Genomic DNA, 22,228 nt, shown 5'->3' with positions numbered 1-22,228 from the left:
ATACCCATGACCAACATCTTTTGTCTTAACCTCAAACACAAAATCAACTCAAAATAAAATGTAACATTATTTTTATTGTGCAATTTCACTTTGACAACCATACTCTCAAACCAGTAACAAAGACAAACCCCTCCTTTCATTATCTCCCATGTTTAGATATACACTGGTAAACCATACTCTCAAACCAGTAACAAAGACAAACCCCTCCTTTCATTATCTCCCATGTTTAGATATACATGTACACTGGTAAACCATACTATGTCTATACTACAACCGATCTACCATCAATGTGGGGGAAAATTCAGTCATTCAAAGATAGCATAATTACTCTTTGCTAGTAATTACAAAGGGTTGCCTAGCAATGACTTATAATCATGTTACACAGGGACCCAACTACTGTTGGTTAGAAATTTGTGTGAGGTCCCTGTGTTTGTTAACTTAAAATTCTCCAGAGGAAAGCAGTACAGCATCGTTGGAAACACAAGAGTCACTGTAAACGATAAGAGCGGTGACTTGTTGATTTCCGACGATGGCATTACAGGAGGAAAGTTTTTCCCTTAACTTCTGAAATACTTTTCTATGGAGAATGTTTAGTTGAAAAGAAGTTCATTAAAGGTAACAAATGTTGATGAATCTGGGCTCTGTTCAATCTCTATGACAAAGGTTGATGGTTTCTTTCAACAAAATTATATATATTAGCACGAATGTATTATTAAAAGCTAAAACGGAAAAAGATTTTAGAAATGTAGTTTGATCTGAAGATTCATTTGAATGTCCTTAAAAGGGTATGAAATGTTAAAGTTTTAAAGATTCAATTAATTAAAACAAGATTTTTGAGAAAATTGAGTTCTTCTTTAATTGGAAGCAGAAAAGAAATGATATAAAGCTATGATACATTCGTGAGAATGGTGTGAAATTGATTTTCAGATATGATGTGCATCAGACTTTGGTCTGAACCCAATAAATTGATGACAATAACAGTCCACCTTCTGAATACACTCATTCTGAGAAAAAAGCAATATTAACCAAATAGCAAATATGGTCTTGAGCATGGTACAAATGTAAAAATGGTTCAACAAGATTTATATATATATATATACTAAATAGCATTGCTACTCCTACAAAATCTACACAATTCTATCAGATACTATGATGTTTTCTGACAGCGAGACAAAAATGTTGCCACTAACTCAACACACTGATCTACATGTATACAATGTATATCCCTTAATTACCCCCTCTCTCAGAAATGGGCAACATACAAAAATAAAAGTTGAACTTTTTACAAACACTTTCTGCATTCATAACAACAACAAAAGTTATAATGGTCATTTATCAATAATTGGAAAACATGACTTGATGTATAAGACAGAGTTATGATATAAAACTATACATATAATTTATAATAACAATGCACAACCATTTTAGTGCTTAAGCCATGAAGAGACAAGATCTTGGCGTACCCCGTATTAAGATTTACTTTTAAGGTGGAAACACGTTGGGGTGCTCCAAATACCCAGGTTTCTGGCAAGATTGTTTGATATGAAGAGTTATCATAATCTTAACACACAATATATAATGACCTTCATGGAGACTTTTTGTTATAAAGCAATGAGAAAATGGGGCACTGACAAAAATGGTCCTTTTTCAGATGAATTGTTACAATTTCCTAGATAAAGGATGTTGTACCAATATCGGTTTTGTTTTGGTTGAGTGATTTAAAGTCCTATTGACAGTCAGGGTCATGGGTCGTGGGTCATGAGTCATGCCAGGTTTATTTGTGGAGGGAAGCTGGAATATATGGAGAAAAACCACCGACCAGCGGTCAGTACCTGGCAACTACCCCACATTGGATTTGAGTTAGCAACCCAGAGATGGATGGCTTGCAGTAATATGTCAGGACATCTTAACCATTCGACCACTACAGCCCCTATCAGTGCTCGAGACAGGTTATTTATTTACATTAAATTTACTGAATATTGTACCAAAGAGACATTAGTTTGATCAGGAGACATATGTACAGGTATATGATGACCATTCAATGATGTTACAAAATCTTATAACAGTTCTCCATTGGAGTTTATGTGAATCATTTTCAACACATTTTTTTTACTGTCATTTATGACTCAAAACAGCTGAACTGATTTTTTCTCTCGACGAGAATGAACCTTTTCTAATGTTTTTACAAATATATGAACATTATCAACAGTATATGGATGTAAACTGCCAGAGTGGTCTTGGAATGGGAGAAAACTGGAGAAGACTAAAGACTATACATCTCAGCCCTGACCTATCCATGTTTGTGTCTGGGTATGGAACCCATGTAATGGCTAGAGGTAATTTAATTAATTACTACGCCACCTGATCAGCTGATATCATGAGTCTGACAACAGTCAAACAGAAAACTTTTAATGTAAACTAACAGGATGCTGAGGGTTAGTTTAAATAAGTCAAAGTCTAACTTTGAGCCTGTCATCATTAACCATGATAACTAAAGGCTTTTTATGATCTTGTCATGAAAAGAAAACCTATTAAATTTTAATCTTTAAAATATTTTTAAGGACTTTTATAGATATATACTGTATTCAACCCAATAAGAGCCCATGTCCCTATAAGCGCCCCTTCCCCTTTTTGTGGCCTCAATTTCAATTGTCCACGCATAAATAAAGACCAAAACTACACAAAGCTGTATAAATTTGCAATAATTTCGTCATATTAGCACCTTCTTAATTTTTCGATTTTTTAAACGTCCTGGTCACTTTATATTGGGTCGAACACAGTTGCGATAATTCAAATAAAGTTTGGCAGAATTTTTTTTCTAAAATACTTTTACTTTCAAAATATTTCTTTCAATTCTGAAAGATTAGATCTTTACGATATCAAAATAATTTGTTGACGTATCAAAATTATACAGAAAATCCATAGAGGAATATAAATGCAAACTTTAGACGATTAGTGGAAGGATTTTTAGTGATATGTCGACCAATCACTTAATGATGAAAATTATCACGCTGGTTTATGGAGGGAGGGTTTTACACTATGTGTTGGTTTTAAAGGCAAATGGTCACAAAAAAGTACTTAAGTCATGTTTGTTGCAAAAATAACATTTCAGATGATATCTTTCACTATCAAGTGCAAATTAACATCATATATATTCATTATTAACTCTTACATATACACAACAATATTTATATACAGAATTTTGAGACACCTTTGGAAGATAATAATTATAATGTTACACATATCTTATTTAAAATTTACCATAAAATGCCTGGTGTATTAATTAACATATGAAACACACAATCAGGAACAAATTTGCATAATGTATAGAGAACACAAAAATGGTCTAAAAAGGTCAAGGTCGCCCTTTACCGGGCATGCACCAAATATCACAGAATAATGAAGTTGATAGAGCGAGTTCTAAACAAAAGTCCGGGAGTATACTTGTCAAATAGGCAGTGTTGATTGTGTATATAAGAGAAAAAAAGATATAGAACACATACATCTGTTATCTAACGAACACAAAAAGTGTAAACTTTCTACCAGAGAGAGTATTTGTTTTTTTAAATATTTCAAGACTTCCGTTAACCAAAATAATTTATCAACAATTTGCTTTAATTCTATCAAAAATCACATATTTTTGTTAACAAATACCAGTAAATTTCAAAAGAATCAAGGACGTATATGAGGATAAGTCACACTGGGTTGATATCCGCCGGCGCAGCCTTTGATGTAGCTTGTGGGTGCGAGGGTTACCGTCTTACTTTCTGAAGCGGGGCTGTCATTTCATGAGTTGTCATATTTTTTTTTAACAAAAAAAATTTAAGACATATCCTCTAAATATTCCGTCCTTAAAGCAAGTAATAAACGTTGTGAAATTTAATAAACTTTACATTGGTGTTTCGTTTGACTCGATAAGACAAGTATTTGTTGAGAAAAATGGTTTTTATTCCCGGTTCATAGGCGTCTCGCGTGGTGTTTAGTAATGTAAAGAGACAGTCACGAATACTTCTCACTTATAAATCCTTGAAAGAATGAACATCATAATAAGGTTTAATATCAAATATTATTTTCAAATACCAAGTAGAGTTTATTTCAAGAAAATCCATCAGGCTATGCCTGTATACATCTTCAAAGGTCTAAAGGTTACATTTAAAAAATGACCAGTTTTCTACCTGGCTAGAAACTTCAAAAGGGTAGAAACTGGAACATGCTCAAACATTCTAGACCATCACAGATTTAGATAATTACAAAACATTTGCATACACATTCTATACATCATTACTCAAAAACCCCACAAACATCATAACATGCCTTGTATAATGAAGTCTACTTCATAAAAACTTGTGAAACCCCACCTAATTAATGCTTAAGGTGACAGAGTTTTACTGTATAATATCCTACAATGCATAATTGGACAACTTAACATTGTATAGCTTATTATTTTCAATGGGATATTATTTTGAAAATTCGCCAAATGATCACAAAAATTTGATATGGAGAAAAAAAAAATATATTTGTTATTATGGCCATATTTTAAGATAAATTCATTTTCTTGTTTGAAAAGTGAAAATTTTGAAATTTCTCACTCATAAAAATAACTGGCTATAGGAGATTTCAGAAAAGATGGCGTGACGTCATAGAAAGTTTACACCTCAAAGGTACAAACACAGTATGGCGACTAAAAAAACCAATAACAGATACGTACATCCCTGCTACACAATCGATACTTTGACAAAAGTATACACTTTCATACTTGCAAATTCTGATTTTAAAATGTTTTTTTTTTTAATTATTTTATATCTACAATGTTTATTGCTAAATATATTTCTGTAGATTTAGTGTTGAAGCCAGCTTAAGAAGCAGTGCCGGGCCGTCACACATAACCGTTTTTTGTTCACACGTTGACCTTATCTAAATCCATGTTTTGAAAAAGTTATGAATAAATAATTGATTTTTTTTGTGTCATGTTTCTGTTAGACATGAAAAAGCTGTTCACAACACTATTTAATATAACGAAAAGTGGACCATATCTGGCCAGACCGCAGCCGCTCGTTCATGGCTTCACTGGTAGATCATCTCAGGCCACAGCCCATACTTGGGGAAATTAATAATATTAATACGTATGTAATTATCAACACATATCTCAATAAGTACTTGTGTTTTTCGTTCTTTACCGTGTATATCTTGTTTTAAAGGAATGCTATAAACCAATGTGTTACACATACATGCAGATCTACACGTATCTCGAAAAATAAAATGGTGAAATCGCTCAGTTTTCATGCTGTAGAGTTTATTGTTTAATTTTCAGTCACTTTCATTCCATGGGTTGCTATATGAAGTCCTAAATTGAAGTGATATTACTTTCAAATAGTTTGAATACATGTTGATTGACTACATTTAGATTTAAAAATACATTACAGATCTTAGTACTGAAATGCCGACCAGGACACATTGCGCAAGGCTTCGAGAATCCTAAAATACTTAAAGTTTTGTTTAAAAATATCATAAAAAGTAACTATAAACTGACTCATTTGTATATCATAAACTCAATTCCAAAATTTTTGACGAAAAAATTATCAAGAATACTTAATTTGGTGACTCTGAAAAAGGTCGAAATTCGGGATGTTGGCAGTACGTAATATGGCTGCCGTGCGCTTGGGGTAATCTACGAAAGCAAATTTTAATTTTGTCATAATCACAAATCGTAATTTGGTGTTTTACCATGTAAGACTTAGAAAACAGTAATCGCTTTTTAAAATGACAGTATGATATTTGAACTTGGAATTTAATCTATATTCAAGCCGATATTTGCAATATTCTGTCAATGTTTATGGTAATGGCGACCATGTTTTTCTCGTGGGCGGTCAAAAATGGAGTATAAACAAAGTAAAATATATGAATATCATATTTTAATATCTATATATTATTGTTACATATTTTCATTTACACTTTTTGAAATGAAAGTAAAGCAACATTTCTCGGATTGCCGTACACTTTTTTACAATAAAATGTAAACAAACATTACAAGCGGCGGTGTTCCCACATGTTAATGAGTACAGCTATACGGAGTTGAACCTTTGAGCGCACGGATGTACCTTTGTGTGACGTCATCGCCATCTTTTCTGAAATCTCCTATAGCATGATATCACACCATTCTCTATTTCATCTTTACACATGAAAATTTTTCTCTATTATCACAAATGTTACAACACTAAGTCACACTTCAGCACCAAACTACCATAGTATCACTGTACGATAGTTTCATTTAATTTTACGACCCCTTCCTCTTTCATTTGGTAATAAATATTTGTTTCATAAAATAATTTGAACTTTCTTTCATGTTTTGAATCCTACTTTCCTTCTATTAGATAGAAGATTGTGAAGATTTCTGAGAATTAAAAACAAAATAATGCTTTTGTACAGTATGTTCAATAACACACATACTTAATAACAAACATATTGCTCAGCAGTGCAATCAAACTCAAGACATTTAACTATACATAATCTCATATCAAATATTTCACGGAAACAAACATCAACCTGCATTTAACTTCAACATCTATTGTGAATAAAAATATTGCCGACTTGTTTAACAGTTTATATTGCTTTAACTTTTACAAATTCTGGTTTTGAGATTCCAAATTTTGTTTTTATACACAAAATCTTGTTTTGAGATTCAAAATTTTGATAACATTATTGCATTTGGTTTTAGATCATGAGGCTTGAAACTGTTGCGTAATTAGGAGTAGAAGGTGAGAACACTTGACTGGTTGCCTCGAATCAAGAGGATCGGCGGCATGTTTCGGGTTAGAGTATCCAGCCAGGCCATGTACAGACCCGTCGGACAAGTGCCCTTCCTCGGCATCGGTAGAGTCCTGTAAATATAAAAGATGTCAAATCAAAAACTGGAACAGAGCTTATTACCACTTCAACAAAGAATGTAAGATATAGAACTGAGACAAAATAACATACTAAAGAGACTAACAGACTCAAAGTAAAGTAACACCCCCCCCCCACCCCCCTTTAAAACTCTTCTCCTCTCCAACCAGAGTACCAGTACCTAATTCCTTTTCAAACCGTGTGGTTGAAAACTGAAATAGTCTAACATCTACAGTGTACAGCAAGGCCTGTTTTCTTGTCGGGAATCTGAAATGAACCAGGGCAAAATTTTTTTACTCTGTTTATACAATATTCTTTAAAATTGTTATTCTACTATTTTGTATCAAAATCATTATACCTCTCAATTATCCTTTTCAATCAATATATTGCAAGGCCATTCAATTTTATTTCTCGTTTGAATTTCCCGCTCCTATTTTCCGAAAAAAAAAAAAAAAAATGCATTTTTTTACGTCTCTTTTCAATTTTTTTTTGGTCATTTCTATAGCAACCGTTTTCGTCATATAAAACTTTACAAACAACATTACCTTTAAAAATACCTAAATGTCAAGTTTTTTCCGCCACCACGTGCAGACAGAGTGGTACTTAGAGATAGAGACTGAGGGATGCATACTAATATTAATTGGACATATCCCGATTTCAATCTTTTTTTGCCGATGTCCGCAACTCTTTTAAAAGACTTTGCATTCGATATCATGTTAAAAATGGTGACACTGACAGGTGATTTAACTGGATTTACGAATGAAAAACGGTAACCAGGCATGTCAGTTACTTCATGGCAATCGATAATTAATTAGCACCTCAGTGACCTTATATCTTAAGACCCGGTCAGTGTGTATTTTGTCACGTGGACCATATAGCTTGTATTTACCATTATGTTTTGACTGCCTGACTTAGTAAAAGCTAGGTGATGATTCGTCTGCTATTCGGTCAAATATCGGTAGTAAATTACAACTTTACTGGGATACAAACGTAGTGTTACTGATGTTTCACTTTTACTTCTAAAACCATATCACATACATATGCCTTTATTTTCGTGTTGATTGGTTATGTATGTTTGCGTTTGATTTACCCGAAGCGTTTTGTGAGAAAATCATGAAACAAGAGGCCCAGAGGGTTTGTATCGCTCACCTGGTTTATAATGCCAAGTAATATTCTGAATACAGGTTCATTGTTTATTTTCTGAAGGAATTTGAATATTTACACCTCTAAATCTCTTATTGGGCCCTACCCCTCCAGCCCCCGGGGGGGTCAGAGCCAAAATTTATACAAGATCTGTTCCCCTTCCCCCCAGGATGTTTCTGGCCAAATTTAGTTATAATCGAGGCAGAACTCTAGGACAAGTAGCAATTTATAGGATTTACCTCTAATTCCTCTATTGGGCCCCACCCCTCCTGCCTCTGAGGGTTAAAGTCAAAATTTATGCAAGTTCTGTTCCCCTTCCCCCAAGGATTTTTCTGGTCAAATTTGGTTACAATCCATGCAGAACTCTTGGACAAGTAGCGATTTATAGGATTTACCTCTATTTCCCCTCTTGCCCCTGGGAGATCAGAGCCAAAATTTATACAAGTTCTGTTCCCCTTCCCCCAAGGATGTTTCTGGCCAAATTTGGTTACAATCCATGCAGAACTCTATGACTAGTAGCGATTTAAAGGAAATGTTGACAGACGGACGACGGATGGACGACGGACGACGGGCCGGAAGGCCAGGTGAGCTAAAAACCCTGAAAAAATATTCGCTCGCTCCATTTTTTTCCGCTTTCAAAATATTTTTAGAATTAAAAAAAATTTGCTCTCTCGCTCCTATTTCAAAATTCCAAAATACGAAGAACAAGAAATCAAATTGGAATGGCCCAAGCAATATGAATGTACCATATTATTGCGCTATGCTTAATTTTTTGAATAAGCTACACAGGCTTTACTTTAAGTTTATTCAAGGTCAAGATTTTTTCCTTAAAACTGACATGAATTTTTCTTCATGTGAGATTGACCTCTCAATGTCAGGTCATTTTCAGGTGGAATTTCAAGTCCCCCGAATTTCAAGTCAAGCTCTTTTCAGGTCAAATATTTGCCTGTGTACCATCTACATGTAAGTTTCCATATTTAGTATATTACATTTAGTACAAATCACACATACATTACAACTAATGAGGCGTCACTGGAATGTTTAACTAGCAGTTCCTTCAGTCGGATGTTCCTCTTGGTCTGAAAGTACAAAAAACATACATGATATCAAACACCACACTTTATAAACCATTGATTTAGAATCAAAAATGAAATATTTTGAAGACAGGAATTGTTATTTAAGTATAAAAGAAAGAACAGATATATAGGATCTTAAATTAGTGGGTTTTTTTCCCCAAACAAGTCCAAAAAGTTTTTACATGTCTCGCGAAAGTCCTACCTATCAACCAGGCCTCAATTTCTCGAAACAAAAGTGTCGACTTAAGTCAAAACTTAAGCTATTTCTATTATGTAATCTATGGTTTTTTTTGTTTTTTTTTTATTCAACATTTTACTATATTATATATTCAAATTATTATTTTTTTTATTCCATATAAAAGTCACAACATGCTAAAATTTAAATATCTCATAACCAATCACATAATTGCATAAGATGCATAATAAACTTACAGTGATTTAATATATATAAATAAATTTTGATAATTATCTTATGTAATTGTAATCATAACTGTTTTCAGGAACTATGTAATCTATGTGAATGATTTTAGATTTAAGTTTGTTTCGAGAAATCAGACCTGGTCAACACGACCTAGAGGTGGAAGAATGTTGGACACATTCCGCACTCATTCACATCACTCTACACCTACTATCTCAGTAGTTTAGTGATTGACTCAGTAAAGAGATCTTCACTATAATTAACAAGGAATACAGAAAGTGAAGAATGCTTATTATAGAACGATAGAGACCTAAACCCACCAACACTAACTATTTACCTTATCCTGGAGTAGGTCTTTCTCCTCCTCGGATATTTTCCATGGGTATTTTTCCTGAGTTTCTCCTTGTTCCTCGTTTAACATCCATCCCTCCAACAACTTGTCAAACTCCATCTCACTAAAACGCACAGACTCAGACATAAATGATCTCAACATTAATTTATTACAAGCTCATCTTTAAATTTCACTTTGAAAGTGTGACAGAGCAAGCATATTGTAAATATTTTTGGTAGAGCCTGATCATTGACTTTGATTAATAATTACAGTATTAAAATTTAATGAAGAAATAATTCAATAGAGTCAAGCTCGAAATGTCTTAAGATATAACAGGATGGAATGGGATGTGAAGTGACACCATATGACATGGCAGGACAAAATAGGATGAACATTTATTGATGACTTAAATTAAATACATTCTTTCTATACTTTTTTTTCCCCTCTTTCAAACATTCTTACCACTCACCTTTTCTTCTCTGGAGATTTACCAATGTCAGCAACAACGTTAATTTCTTTACATTCGATACGGAACTTGCTTAGTAGTGTGGCCATCCTGTAGAAACATTGTATATATAATTAGGCAGCAGAAACGTATAAATTTCTGAGTGAATTCTTTTTATCAGTGCAACTGCTTTCTTATGCATTTGTCTTTTAATTTCACGTCAACTTTTTTCAACTAATTGTTTGCATAATTTTATGCATATAATTTTACAATAATTAGTAAATTTTCAAACAATTCTTCAAAGTAACAATTGAAATGACTATTTCTGATCTTTATGTACATGAACTGTAAACCAACTTATTTTTGTGGCGACGTAATTTTCTCGTTTCGATATCAAACTGATGACATTTTCACATCGTTTTAATTTCTTGATTTGGACAGCAATGTTTCTATTTTACTTGCATCTAGAAACATTTTCTAGGCGATTTTTTCATGACATTTCTTATATATATCACCCGAAAAATTAAATTGCAAACGAATATAAGTTGATTAACAGCAGTTAAAAATCTTTGGAGTTTACATTAATTTCATATTAAAGCTGCTTAAACTTAATCTGATACTCACTGTCTCTGTTCCCTGTCGATCTCGCCCCTCTTTGTACCCGCAATGAAGATTCTCAACCGACAGTTACCCCAATACAGCTTCGTTGTGAGGATATATGGTATCAACAAGGTCAAACCTGAAAAAAGAAAGTCACTTAAGTTATACCATATAAATGTAACAGGGAGAAAAAGTAGTGGTCAAACCAGGGTTCGAACCCAGGACCTCCTAACACCAAATGATAAAAGAGGATCTCAGGATTTCAGGGGATGAAAAAGTTAGTAAGAGTTTTCAGAATTATTTTCATGTACATAGTCATTTTGCCCAAAGATCACAACAAAGCTAAATGTATATGTTAACTGTAGCTAGATGTAGTAAATATATTTGTTCTGAAGGATAGGTGGTAAAAAGGTCATTCGAACATAACCTCCTATGGGAATTTGTCAGATCCTCTATTGAACGAAATGGTAATAAGGATCTGTATTTAAATCAGATTGTCCTAACACAAGCCAGATGCTCTACCAAGTCATCAATAATCAACAATTTCTAAATTTCTTGCTCCTTTCTCCAATCTAATGTTGAATTTGAATGTCACTAACCTCCATCATCAAACAGCCACCATACATCAATTGTGCCCCTCTGCTTTTTGGCAAACCTATCCTGTTGTTTGAGAAAATTCTCGTAGACAAGTAGCTGATGGCTGTCATCTCGTTCTGGCATATCTCCGGCTCCGCTGTTGTCTGGCACTGAGCCCTCCGAGGACCGACTGTGTTTACGCAGCATAGTCGGAGTACTAGGGTATGACGGAGTCTCCTCTTCATCCGCTGTAAGTAAATAGGGACATATTCACATCTCATAATGCATTCACTAATTAATGAAAAGAATCATCTCTGACATATGTTTTATCCTTCGTCAGTAAATTATAAGTTGTCTATTTATGTTTATTTCATTAAAATTGTTTAATCATAGGTATTTTTCTACACAAAATTTTGTCAGTTATAATTAACATTCATGATAATAATCACTTACAATAAAAAAAAGACCACTGGATATTTATTCCTGTAATAGTCCTGACAAAATCTCTAAACAATGTCAGACTCTAAGCAAGAAAATGGCAACAAATTGTCAATAAATTTTCTGCACAAATTAGTTCATGCACCCCTGAAATTTCGTAATGGACATTTCTAGTCCGTAGGAGTATTCAAATGTGTCTTCAGGGGTGAGTTACATGTAAGCATTGGTGGCATAATGGTTATAAGTTAGGGATGTTTAAAATAGACAGAAGCCAGGCATATCATATTAATTACTTCACTTTTAATTGAATAAAACATCGCATATAATTTTAGCAATGTATTAAAATCATCACACTTTCATAAGAAACAAAACAAACTATGAATTTCACAGCATGAGTAAGTAATCAGATTATATTGTGCATTAAATAATAAAGGAGGTCTTTTAATAAAGGTTGTTCCAAAATTATCTGTGAGCGATGGATGACTAATAGAATCTTACATGGGCCTGTCAGGTGGACAGGGATATCTCAACCCCGAGTGAAAGATTTTGGCTAATCAACCCGAGTTTGCCGAGGGTTGATGGTTAAAATCTTCCACGAGGGTTGAGATATCCCTGTTCACTTGACAGGCGCATGTTTGATTCTTTTTCTCCCATACTTTAACGAGAAATGGTACAAATTCAGTTGATATGAACGTTGCTGTGCGTAAAAAAGGTTGCCACATGTATTGATGACATCACTGTCTAGTGCGTGTGAGCTGTCTTTTACCTACCCCGGTAAAAGACAGATTTATCTTTCCTTTTCCCTAGCAACCGCAAGATAACCCTGTCAAGTATGGGAGAAACAGTTTTCTCCAAGAAACCCCACCATCTATTTGACTTATTAAGAAAATAGTCTAAGAGAATACATAAAGAGAGATTGTACGTATGCCACACCCATAAAAAGTTCCCCCTTTCTTTAACATAATCAAGATAAAGACAATCCAAATATTTTTTGTAATATTTAATAAACATATTGGAAAAATTTACATATGATGTTATTGTAATATTCAACTTATAATATATTATGATAAAATTTCTTAGTAGTCGATTAAATAAGTCATATCCAGAAAGCAATCCATACTGATTTGTACAGTAAAATCTACTATAAAGAACACCGTTATACAGTGGACCCTCGATAATCCGGACACCTTCGTTTCCAGCCTAAACCGTCCGGATTACGAGTTTTCCGGACTGCCGAATTCTGTGTTCTTTGTCAATTAAATTGCCATGCACAAGTTACTCCCTTGACCTTGTAATCGATGACAGGCTTTTATGTAATATATAATTAATACTTTGTTTGTTATGTTTTATAGGTGTTTTTTATATTATTACGTTAAGAATATTAAACAAACATATTTTTTTTTTCAAAATACAAAACCGAAAGCCATCGTTAATTGTGTACTATGTATGCATATAGCTATGTATCCCACTCTTGATCTGTCGTACGACAAATTGCCTAACCAAGGATCAATATCATCTACGTTCTTGGCATAAAAAAACTATGATAACAAATAGTTGAGAACATTTTAGGAACCCATGTAATTGTTATTTTGTATAATGTGTGTTTTTAATGACAATTTCTACAAGTCTTTACTCTCTGACTTACAGACGTGTGTAACAATCACGCGCCCGTTCACGTCTAACTTAGTGAACAATGTCACACACCTGTAAATGGCATGTGCCTAGCCTTTATATCTTATACCACAGACGAAGAATTTAAATAGATACATATACATTTAAAATTCTTATTAATTTTGTGAGTATTATCTCACTTTATTGTATCCGATACTCATAGCGATATATTCTGCATGCGAAACAAGTATGGTATCTACAGCATACGTACCCGTACCCAAGCTCAAACTGCATGTTTAAAAGCGTGTGGCTAAATATATATTGCGTATCTCAATAATACTGAAGTTTGATCTCCTATAGAAAACCAATGAACCCTTACATGACTGCATGTACCCGTGTGAAAGGTGTTCAGGTAAACGCCCGTGGCTATGATGTGATAGTGTGTTTTGATTTTCTCGGCACATGGTGACAACGAATTGTCCAGATCATTGCGGAAATTTATTCACAAAAAATTACATTCCGTTCCCAAAATGGAGTTCCGGATTCGTAATATGAATTTCTGGACTAGTGAGTATAAATAACATTCCAGAAATCAGTTCCCTGAAATTTCCATCCGGAACGTGAGTTTTGCGGACTATCAGCGTCCGGATTATCGCGGGTCCACTGTATAAAGGACATCTGACTACTTTTGGTATGTCTTTTTTTGATGTCCCTTGAAGACATATTTGACAATACAATTCTCTTGTCTTGTACAACAATCTTGATAACTATCAAATGATGCACCAAACAGACATTTACATGACAATGACAACATTTCAATTAAATATCTGTTTACTGCAGATTCTTCATAAAACATAGTTTTACTCAGTACCTATCATGAAATTTCCATAATACACTAATCTATTGTAGTAGTTTATGAACTCACTGTTGATAAATATAATACTGCATGACAAGAAATCTGACAATCAAAAAATAGAAGCAAGAAAAAATTGAAACAAAAAACAAAATCGAAATAAAAAGAAGCAAAAATCTGAAACAACAGGAAACTCTACAGACTATTCACTAACAACACCAATCTAGAATCATGCACGAACAACTTTACAAAGTCGGCATACTTTTGTAGGTCGAGTGATGTCCACAACACTTGCTACGGACATGTTCAGGCGACACTGCGGGACCAAAACATGTCAGTTAAATATCATGCTAAAGATTTTACCGATAAAGAGAGAGAAAAAAGAGATGTTATTAAAGAGCTAATATATTAAAAGTTAATGTTATTTGTTATTTATGTTTTATATACATAGATACATACCGTCTAGTTTGTGTTGCACCAGAGACTCATTGCCCGAGTCGTTCTGATTGGGTTCGTTATAGAAGCCTTCAGCTACTCGCAGAATACCAACACCAAACTCAAGGTCAAATGCATCACTGCAAGGTCAAGAATATGAATAAACATTCATCTGATTGATGTTAAACCTTTCTTTTTTTTAATTTTGTTTTTTTTCAATTTTTATTTTTAAGCCGTTATCAACAAAATCATAACCACTTTCAAAATATCAATAACAAACTCAAGGTCAAATATTCACATTATTCTAATTAAACAATCAATGCTAATTGTAAATCATTTCATGTTCTGATTTTGCCATGGAAATCAATACATGTATTCCAAATGTACAATGTTATTCATATTTCTGTGAATGTTTGACAAGAAGAAATATGTATCCACAAAATATTACTGTCAATGAGAATTTAGATATGATATTATTCATCTAATTGATAAAGTGTCGAAATACATTAATCTGACAATCATTCTGGATGCAAATATGACCACAGCAATAAAAATATACCTATCTACCAGTTTAGGCATCCATTATATAAAAAAAAGTGAAAATGTGAAAATATGATATTCATTTATTTGTATACTAGGTGAAGTGTTTTCTGAGTAAAATAAGAAGTTAATTATTGTTTGTGATTTTCCCTGTGATATATCCGAGTGAATAAAGAATTTGACAATAACATGAATCAAAATGAACTATTTTAATGTTATATTTGTTTCCATGAACATTCTATGAAATACATGTAGGTATATGAATTAAAGTGTGTGTGAAGACAATATTGGGAAAAGATGGAAAACAAAGAATTTATGATATACCAGCTACTTCCAAAGTTCTATCATTCTGATGAAATGACTAAAATGAAGACAAAAATGGCAACTTTCAATCAATGAGAGAAGCTAAACAGCAGCCATCAGAACATTTCTACTATATACATGTGTGTGTCTCGAAACCAATCAAATTACACATGCTTAATCTATATATTCATCCAAAGAAACGACAGATCGTTACAACTTACTAATACTGTCCATTTTTCATCATCTCTATAAAAGCATGATTCCAATTGTATTCAACATACTTACAAAAAAATCTTTCAAAAAGTTGACAAAGAAGATACTAAAAAAATTCAAGGTGTACCAGTAGCTACTGATATAGTATATATAAGTGTTTATGTTAAAGTGTCTCTGAGAGAGTAAATACTGACTGTATAGTGTTGAAGTAGCCATCCACTTCCTCGTGGTGAGTGGTCCGCCAGTCCGACTTGAATCCCATCACTAGAATGTTGGGTCTCAGCTTTCCTACTCCAACATTCTGAAGGAAACAAATTATACATATGTGTAACAGACCACAAACAAATTCAGAAATATATTGATAATGTAAAGTAGCTTCATAATTGTAGAAAACAGAAGAAGTATCTGCATATTAGACAACTTGTTTTTTTGCCTGAATATTATCTACATGGTATTCTGTGCCCATTGTCAAAGTATTACCTGCATGATACTTTGTGCCCCCTACCTGAATATTACCTGCATGATACTCTGTGCCCCCTGCCTGAATATTACCTGCATGATACTCTGTGCCCCCTGCCTGAATATTACCTGTATAAATACTTTGTGCCCCCTGCCTGAATATTACCTGTATAAATACTTTGTGCCATACCTGAATATTACCTGTATTAATACTTTGTGCCCCCTGTCTGAATATTACCTGCATGATACTCTGTGCCCCCTGCCTGAATATTACCTGTATAAATACTTTGTGCCCCCTGCCTGAATATTACCTGCATGATACTCTGTGCCCACTGCCTGAATATTACCTGTATAAATACTTTGTGCCCCCTACCTGAATATTACCTGCATGATACTCTGTGCCCCCTGCCTGAATATTACCTGCATGATACTCTGTGCCCCCTGCCTGAATATTACCTGTATAAATACTTTGTGCCCCCTGCCTGAATATTACCTGTATAAATACTTTGTGCCATACCTGAATATTACCTGTATTAATGCTTTGTGCCCTCTGTCTGAATATTACCTGCATGATACTCTGTGCCCCCTGCCTGAATATTACCTGTATAAATACTTTGTGCCCCCTGCCTGAATATTACCTGCATGATACTCTGTGCCCCCTGTCTGAATATTACCTGCATGATACTCTGTGCCCCCTGTCTGAATATTACCTGCATGAATACTCTGTGCCCCCTGTCTGAATATTACCTGCATGATACTCTGTGCCCCCTGCCTGAATATTACCTGTATAAATACTCTGTGCCCCCTGCCTGAATATTACCTGCATGATACTCTGTGCCCCCTGCCTGAATATTACCTGTATAAATACTTTGTGCCCCCTGCCTGAATATTACCTGTATAAATACTTTGTGCCATACCTGAATATTACCTGTATTAATACTTTGTGCCCTCTGTCTGAATATTACCTGCATGATACTCTGTGCCCCCTGCCTGAATATTACCTGTATAAATACTTTGTGCCCCCTGCCTGAATATTACCTGCATGATACTCTGTGCCCCCTGTCTGAATATTACCTGCATGATACTCTGTGCCCCCTGTCTGAATATTACCTGCATGATACTCTGTGCCCCCTGCCTGAATATTACCTGCATGATACTCTGTGCCCCCTGTCTGAATATTACCTGCATGATACTCTGTGCCCCCTGCCTGAATATTACCTGCATGATACTCTGTGCCCCCTGTCTGAATATTACCTGTATAAATACTTTGTGCCCTCTGCCTGAATATTACCTGCATGATACTCTGTGCCCCCTGTCTGAATGTTGGTGCCGAGGTGACGCTGTAGAAGGACTTGACTTTGCGTTGTTTGAACCATTGGTATACACTGCCAGCCTTACATCTATTCATCTCGCGCAGACATTCACTCTGGTTTCCCTAAGGTAGCGAACACACATGTTAAAACCTTATCAGTGAATTAAATTTGTATGAGTAGTGTACTCTTATACATTTATGGAGTTACAATAATGAACAATGTCCTAAATGCTATAATAATATTAATTTTGTCAAACTCCAAACTATTTATAAAGAAACTATTTGTTGAAACCTCAATTAAAAAGAAACAATATCTGTTTTCCTTTTTACAAAATATAATTGCATGTAGTTAAATTTTTGTTCTAGTTCCTAAAGTTTTCAAATAATAATGTTATTAATACAAAATTATTGAGAGCCAATGAAATGTGTGCAGGTCCAGAACAAGCTTCACACGTCACTCAATAGGTGAAAATCTTTGCTAAAACTTTTGCTATGGACTTGCCAGCTACCAAATTAAAACAGTTTGTCAGCAACTTTTCATCAAAACACAACCCACTACTCTTCATCCAGTGTTTACTTACAATGAGAACGTGGCCACACATCATGAGGCTGATTTTCCTGGTCAGTGTGTAGACAAAGTCTACTAGGGCTGGCCGACTGGAAGGAAGGCCTGTTAGCACCAAGATCTGAGGCCTGAAGTTCTTTATATGGTCCTCTACTGCCAGGAGTTTGAGAGCTGACTGAAGGGCGCTTCTATATACATGAGCCTGGGTAGATGAGCCCCAATTTACATCTGAAATCACAATACCGTATGCAAGATTTACACGGTACATATGAACATCCATGTCTTTCAGATATAATTGCCCTGCCCTTTATCTGGTATATCAGAATGAAACATGATGGACACTTCTCTATAGCTCTTAATAATCATGGGTTTTTGAATTCATGGATTCATCCAAATTCGTGATTATTTATATACATACAATAGGCCCTTGCTACATATACCATATTTTTCCTATTAAGAGTGCCTTAAGGGCACTCCCAAGTTTTTTGCTGAAAAAATCCAATTTCATACAATTTTTGTGCCAGATTGTGACGATTTGTCTTTGCAGATGCTAATAAAATATTGTTTCACATCAGTTTGGTGCTTAACATATATCTGATCATTCTGTATAAGAACTAAATTTATTGCATTGGACAACTTCAGATATCTTTGCCAAGTGTTTACACATAAAAACAGCGAGAAGGCCATGTTCAAAACAAAATGTGTCATTTGAATGTCTCACACATGTGTGTGGATGAAGACTAAATGGCAACAACATTATAGCAATGTCTATACAGGTTTTATGAATACTTACCGTTTATCTATGACAAAGGTTCCTAAATAACATGAACGTTATAATTTCTAAGCAATTTTATTGTGTGCTCTTGTCGGTATTTCCCATCTGTCACAAAATGAAAGTAGCGATCCAAAACACTGTCCACCATTTTGCATAAGCATGGTAAACAAACAGGCTAGCATAAAATGCCGAAATTTTGTGAAACAGACACATTTAATCAATGTTAAATACTTCGATCTGGTGCATACATTTCTTCATAGTTATGTAATTTCAATACTTAATTGACTTCAAAACGTAAGTTGGTTATAGTAAGTTTCAGAAAAATACGAAACTAAAAACAAGATGCTATATATGACTATAGTCCGTTTCAGAAAAAAACCCATCTAAAATTGGTCTCAAATAACGGCGCCCCCCTCCGCCAATTACCCTCGCCCAGTGCCCTTATTAGGAAAAATACGGTAGGTATTTAAGCTATAAATTCTCCAATTTACTTTTTACAAGTTTGAATGATACTGTATAGCAAAGAAATCGCCCTCCCCCCTCCTCTCCCCCAAATTTAAAGCGCTATTCAGTAGAAATCTTACCTGGTTTGGTATAGTGAACGTAAACAAAGAGAAAAGCTATCACAGCGAATGTTATTAAGGCGGTCCACCAGTTGATAATAAACATCACAGCTATACAAACTAAGGCACCGAGGAGACTCAACCACATGTAGTAGTACTTAAATGCTGGACGCCATCCTAAAACAAAAATAGCAATCATCAATGGAAAATGTATGTAATGTGATCTATCTAGCTCTACATGAATAAGTGGTGAAGGTGAATGCCATCCTTAAACAAAAACAGCTATTGCCAATAGTGATTGTATGATAATTTTTTATTTACTCATTTCGATATCATCTAGAGCTGTAATACATGAGGACCCTGCTCCCCCGCTCCCTCTTTGTAATAATGGGGCAGAATTCTATTTTATTACCACAAATTTTCGTTACAATCCCTCCAATAGTTAAGGAGGAGTAGTCGGTACAATTACACACATCCTCACTGTATTTCCTTTGTTTTTACTTTTGTTTATCATCTTACTAACAGTTCAGGGTCATTTAAAATGTAAGATTTGGAGGAAGAGAAAACTTGGAAGTATTAAAAGAAAATCAAACTTATAACTAGTATCTGGCAATCGTTACAAACAATTACACCTTAACCACTCAGACACCATGACCCCATATTCTAATAGAAATTTTGGTCACTAATTGATGCTAAGAATGTCCATTTCACTGAAATTGAAAGGGTCATGCTATGAAAGTTTGGTAGTTGGGTAATTGATATGAAGGTTTCAAATACAACAAGAAATTTGTGGAATTCATTCTTCTGTAACATTTTACGAATCAAAGTCTTTTTAAATCAATTTCATTAAAATCTTCTGTTCTTAGCTTTGTTTTAGCTGTGTTCTGTTTATTGTATTGTTAAAATGGTGAGACAAGCTGAAAGATATGAAGAGATATTTTAATCACAGATTTAGGACAAATATGTTTAAGTTTGAATGTTTTACTTCCAATGGGTGTTGTAAATTTACGTTTTTCACAGCTGCCAAATTTTGTGATTTTTTTATTTTTTTGAAACATGTTCATGATGATTAACTTTCGCAGATTTGATAATTAAATGGAAATCCCTTCTTTATAAGTGAAATAAGTATTAATATCAATTACCAGAGATTAACTTTGTTTAATTTACTTTGAATGTAAAATTCATGAAAGTAAATCATACAAAAATGAAAGATACGTAGTATATGTCCATAAAAACCTGAAATAATCACCAGTTTGATGTTATTCACACCATGTTTTAGACGTTAGTGTTAGTAAATCCGAGTTACCTGGAGACCTGGCAAGCGAGGCGTCAAAACAGGAGTAGTTGATGAGGGCATAGGACATCAGGAAGAAATTAGATATGATTGGGGCGATAGCATTCAAATCACCTGTAGGCAGGAGGCAGAAATCCAGGTGAGAATCAAATCAGGTAAAAACACACAAAAGCTAATTAATACACATAAACAAATACCTGGTAAGCACCTGTAATGATGATACATTTTTCAGGTATTTTTTTAAAGTTTATAATAGCCACAGCAAATATTCAAGAGTTTTGAAGGTACATGTACTCATGAAAGGACCTCTTTCACGAACAATGGAAATTTGCCCACGAACAAATTTTAATGAAATTAAATGTTACATGTAGCAACATAAATGCAAACCCTTGAAATACATTTAAAAAAATTCAAAAGGTCCCAGGGGCCTGTGCTATGGCCAAATTAATGTTGCCCAGTAGAGGTGTATGACAGGGTTCCATTTTTGATCCAAAATGGTATCAAAATAATGTTTTATGTCATAAAACTGTATTATTTTCTGAAGAGTATAAATAATTACATATTATGATCACAAATATGTAGGCAAAATGTGACAAATAAAATTTTGGCTACATTATAAGACAGAAAATATCGAAATTTTGGGTGTTATTTTCGGCCATGTCAATTATTAACAATGGTGGTTCACCCACTTTCAGTTTGAGTGCACCAAAAATTTTTTTCTAAAAATTTTGCCCATTACCTGAAGTAAATATTGTGAACATTTCAGAAAAATTGTGGACCGGTAAATTTGTCGTTTAAAAGTTATAATATAGCAAGGTCTATTTTTAGTAACGTTACATAATGCTATGAATATGCTTATTTTGAATCATTAATCATGAATCTAACGCTGTCAACATTAATGTATAATCCAATACTCATCTGTAACGCTTGATATGATTTCAAATTGATTTATTTAGTGATACTTTGTAGAAAAATTAAGTTTTACATAACCAAAATTACAAAACATTTAGGTGTTTTTTGACCACAATAAGCTGTTTAGCATTTGAAGTAGCTTCACTAATATGTCCTGTTCTAATGATTTATTTTGTAATTATAGAGCATATTTACAGTGAAGAGAGTGATTAAAATGGGATTCTGTAGCTGTGTTGTTTGAGAGGGAAGAGTTACCAGATTACATGAGTCATGTTACAAACCTACAGTAGTTCAATTATTTGCAGGGCTAACACTTCTGATTAACATTTATGTTGATTCATGCTAACAAATGTAAATCTCATCACTTTTACATATTATATTTTTTTTAGATTTTAAGTTTAATTAAATTTAATCTAAGCAAAATAACTAACTGCATGTAGCAGTTTTAATAATGAAAATAGACGTTATCTGTAAGTTCATCAAA

General features: G+C 34.0%; 1 protein-coding gene across 2 annotated transcripts in view; it reads right to left on the bottom strand.

The window, feature by feature from the left end:
- Window positions 1-54: 54 nt before the first annotated feature.
- Window positions 55-22,228, bottom strand: part of LOC138333918 (solute carrier family 12 member 1-like) — a 63,454-nt gene continuing 41,280 nt past the window's right edge. Inside the window, exons 11-22 of one of the 2 annotated variants that reach the window (XM_069282572.1) lie at window positions 20,845-20,946; window positions 19,560-19,715; window positions 18,217-18,428; window positions 17,615-17,758; window positions 16,059-16,165; window positions 14,833-14,948; window positions 11,495-11,719; window positions 10,920-11,034; window positions 10,320-10,406; window positions 9,857-9,974; window positions 9,037-9,104; window positions 55-6,878 (exon numbers count right to left, since the gene is read on the bottom strand). In XM_069282572.1, coding sequence (XP_069138673.1) covers window positions 6,743-6,878; window positions 9,037-9,104; window positions 9,857-9,974; window positions 10,320-10,406; window positions 10,920-11,034; window positions 11,495-11,719; window positions 14,833-14,948; window positions 16,059-16,165; window positions 17,615-17,758; window positions 18,217-18,428; window positions 19,560-19,715; window positions 20,845-20,946 — 1,586 coding nt within the window. In that variant the 3' untranslated portion in view covers window positions 55-6,742. The remainder of the gene's footprint in view (window positions 6,879-9,036; window positions 9,105-9,856; window positions 9,975-10,319; window positions 10,407-10,919; window positions 11,035-11,494; window positions 11,720-14,832; window positions 14,949-16,058; window positions 16,166-17,614; window positions 17,759-18,216; window positions 18,429-19,559; window positions 19,716-20,844; window positions 20,947-22,228) is intronic. The other variant, XM_069282573.1, reaches the window with a different exon arrangement.

This window comes from Argopecten irradians, chromosome 10 (assembly GCF_041381155.1).
Source record: "Argopecten irradians isolate NY chromosome 10, Ai_NY, whole genome shotgun sequence".
Classification (NCBI taxonomy): Eukaryota; Metazoa; Mollusca; class Bivalvia; order Pectinida; family Pectinidae; genus Argopecten; species Argopecten irradians.
Note: the sequence above shows the minus strand (reverse complement) of the source record. Positions and strands in the feature narration are given on the sequence as shown.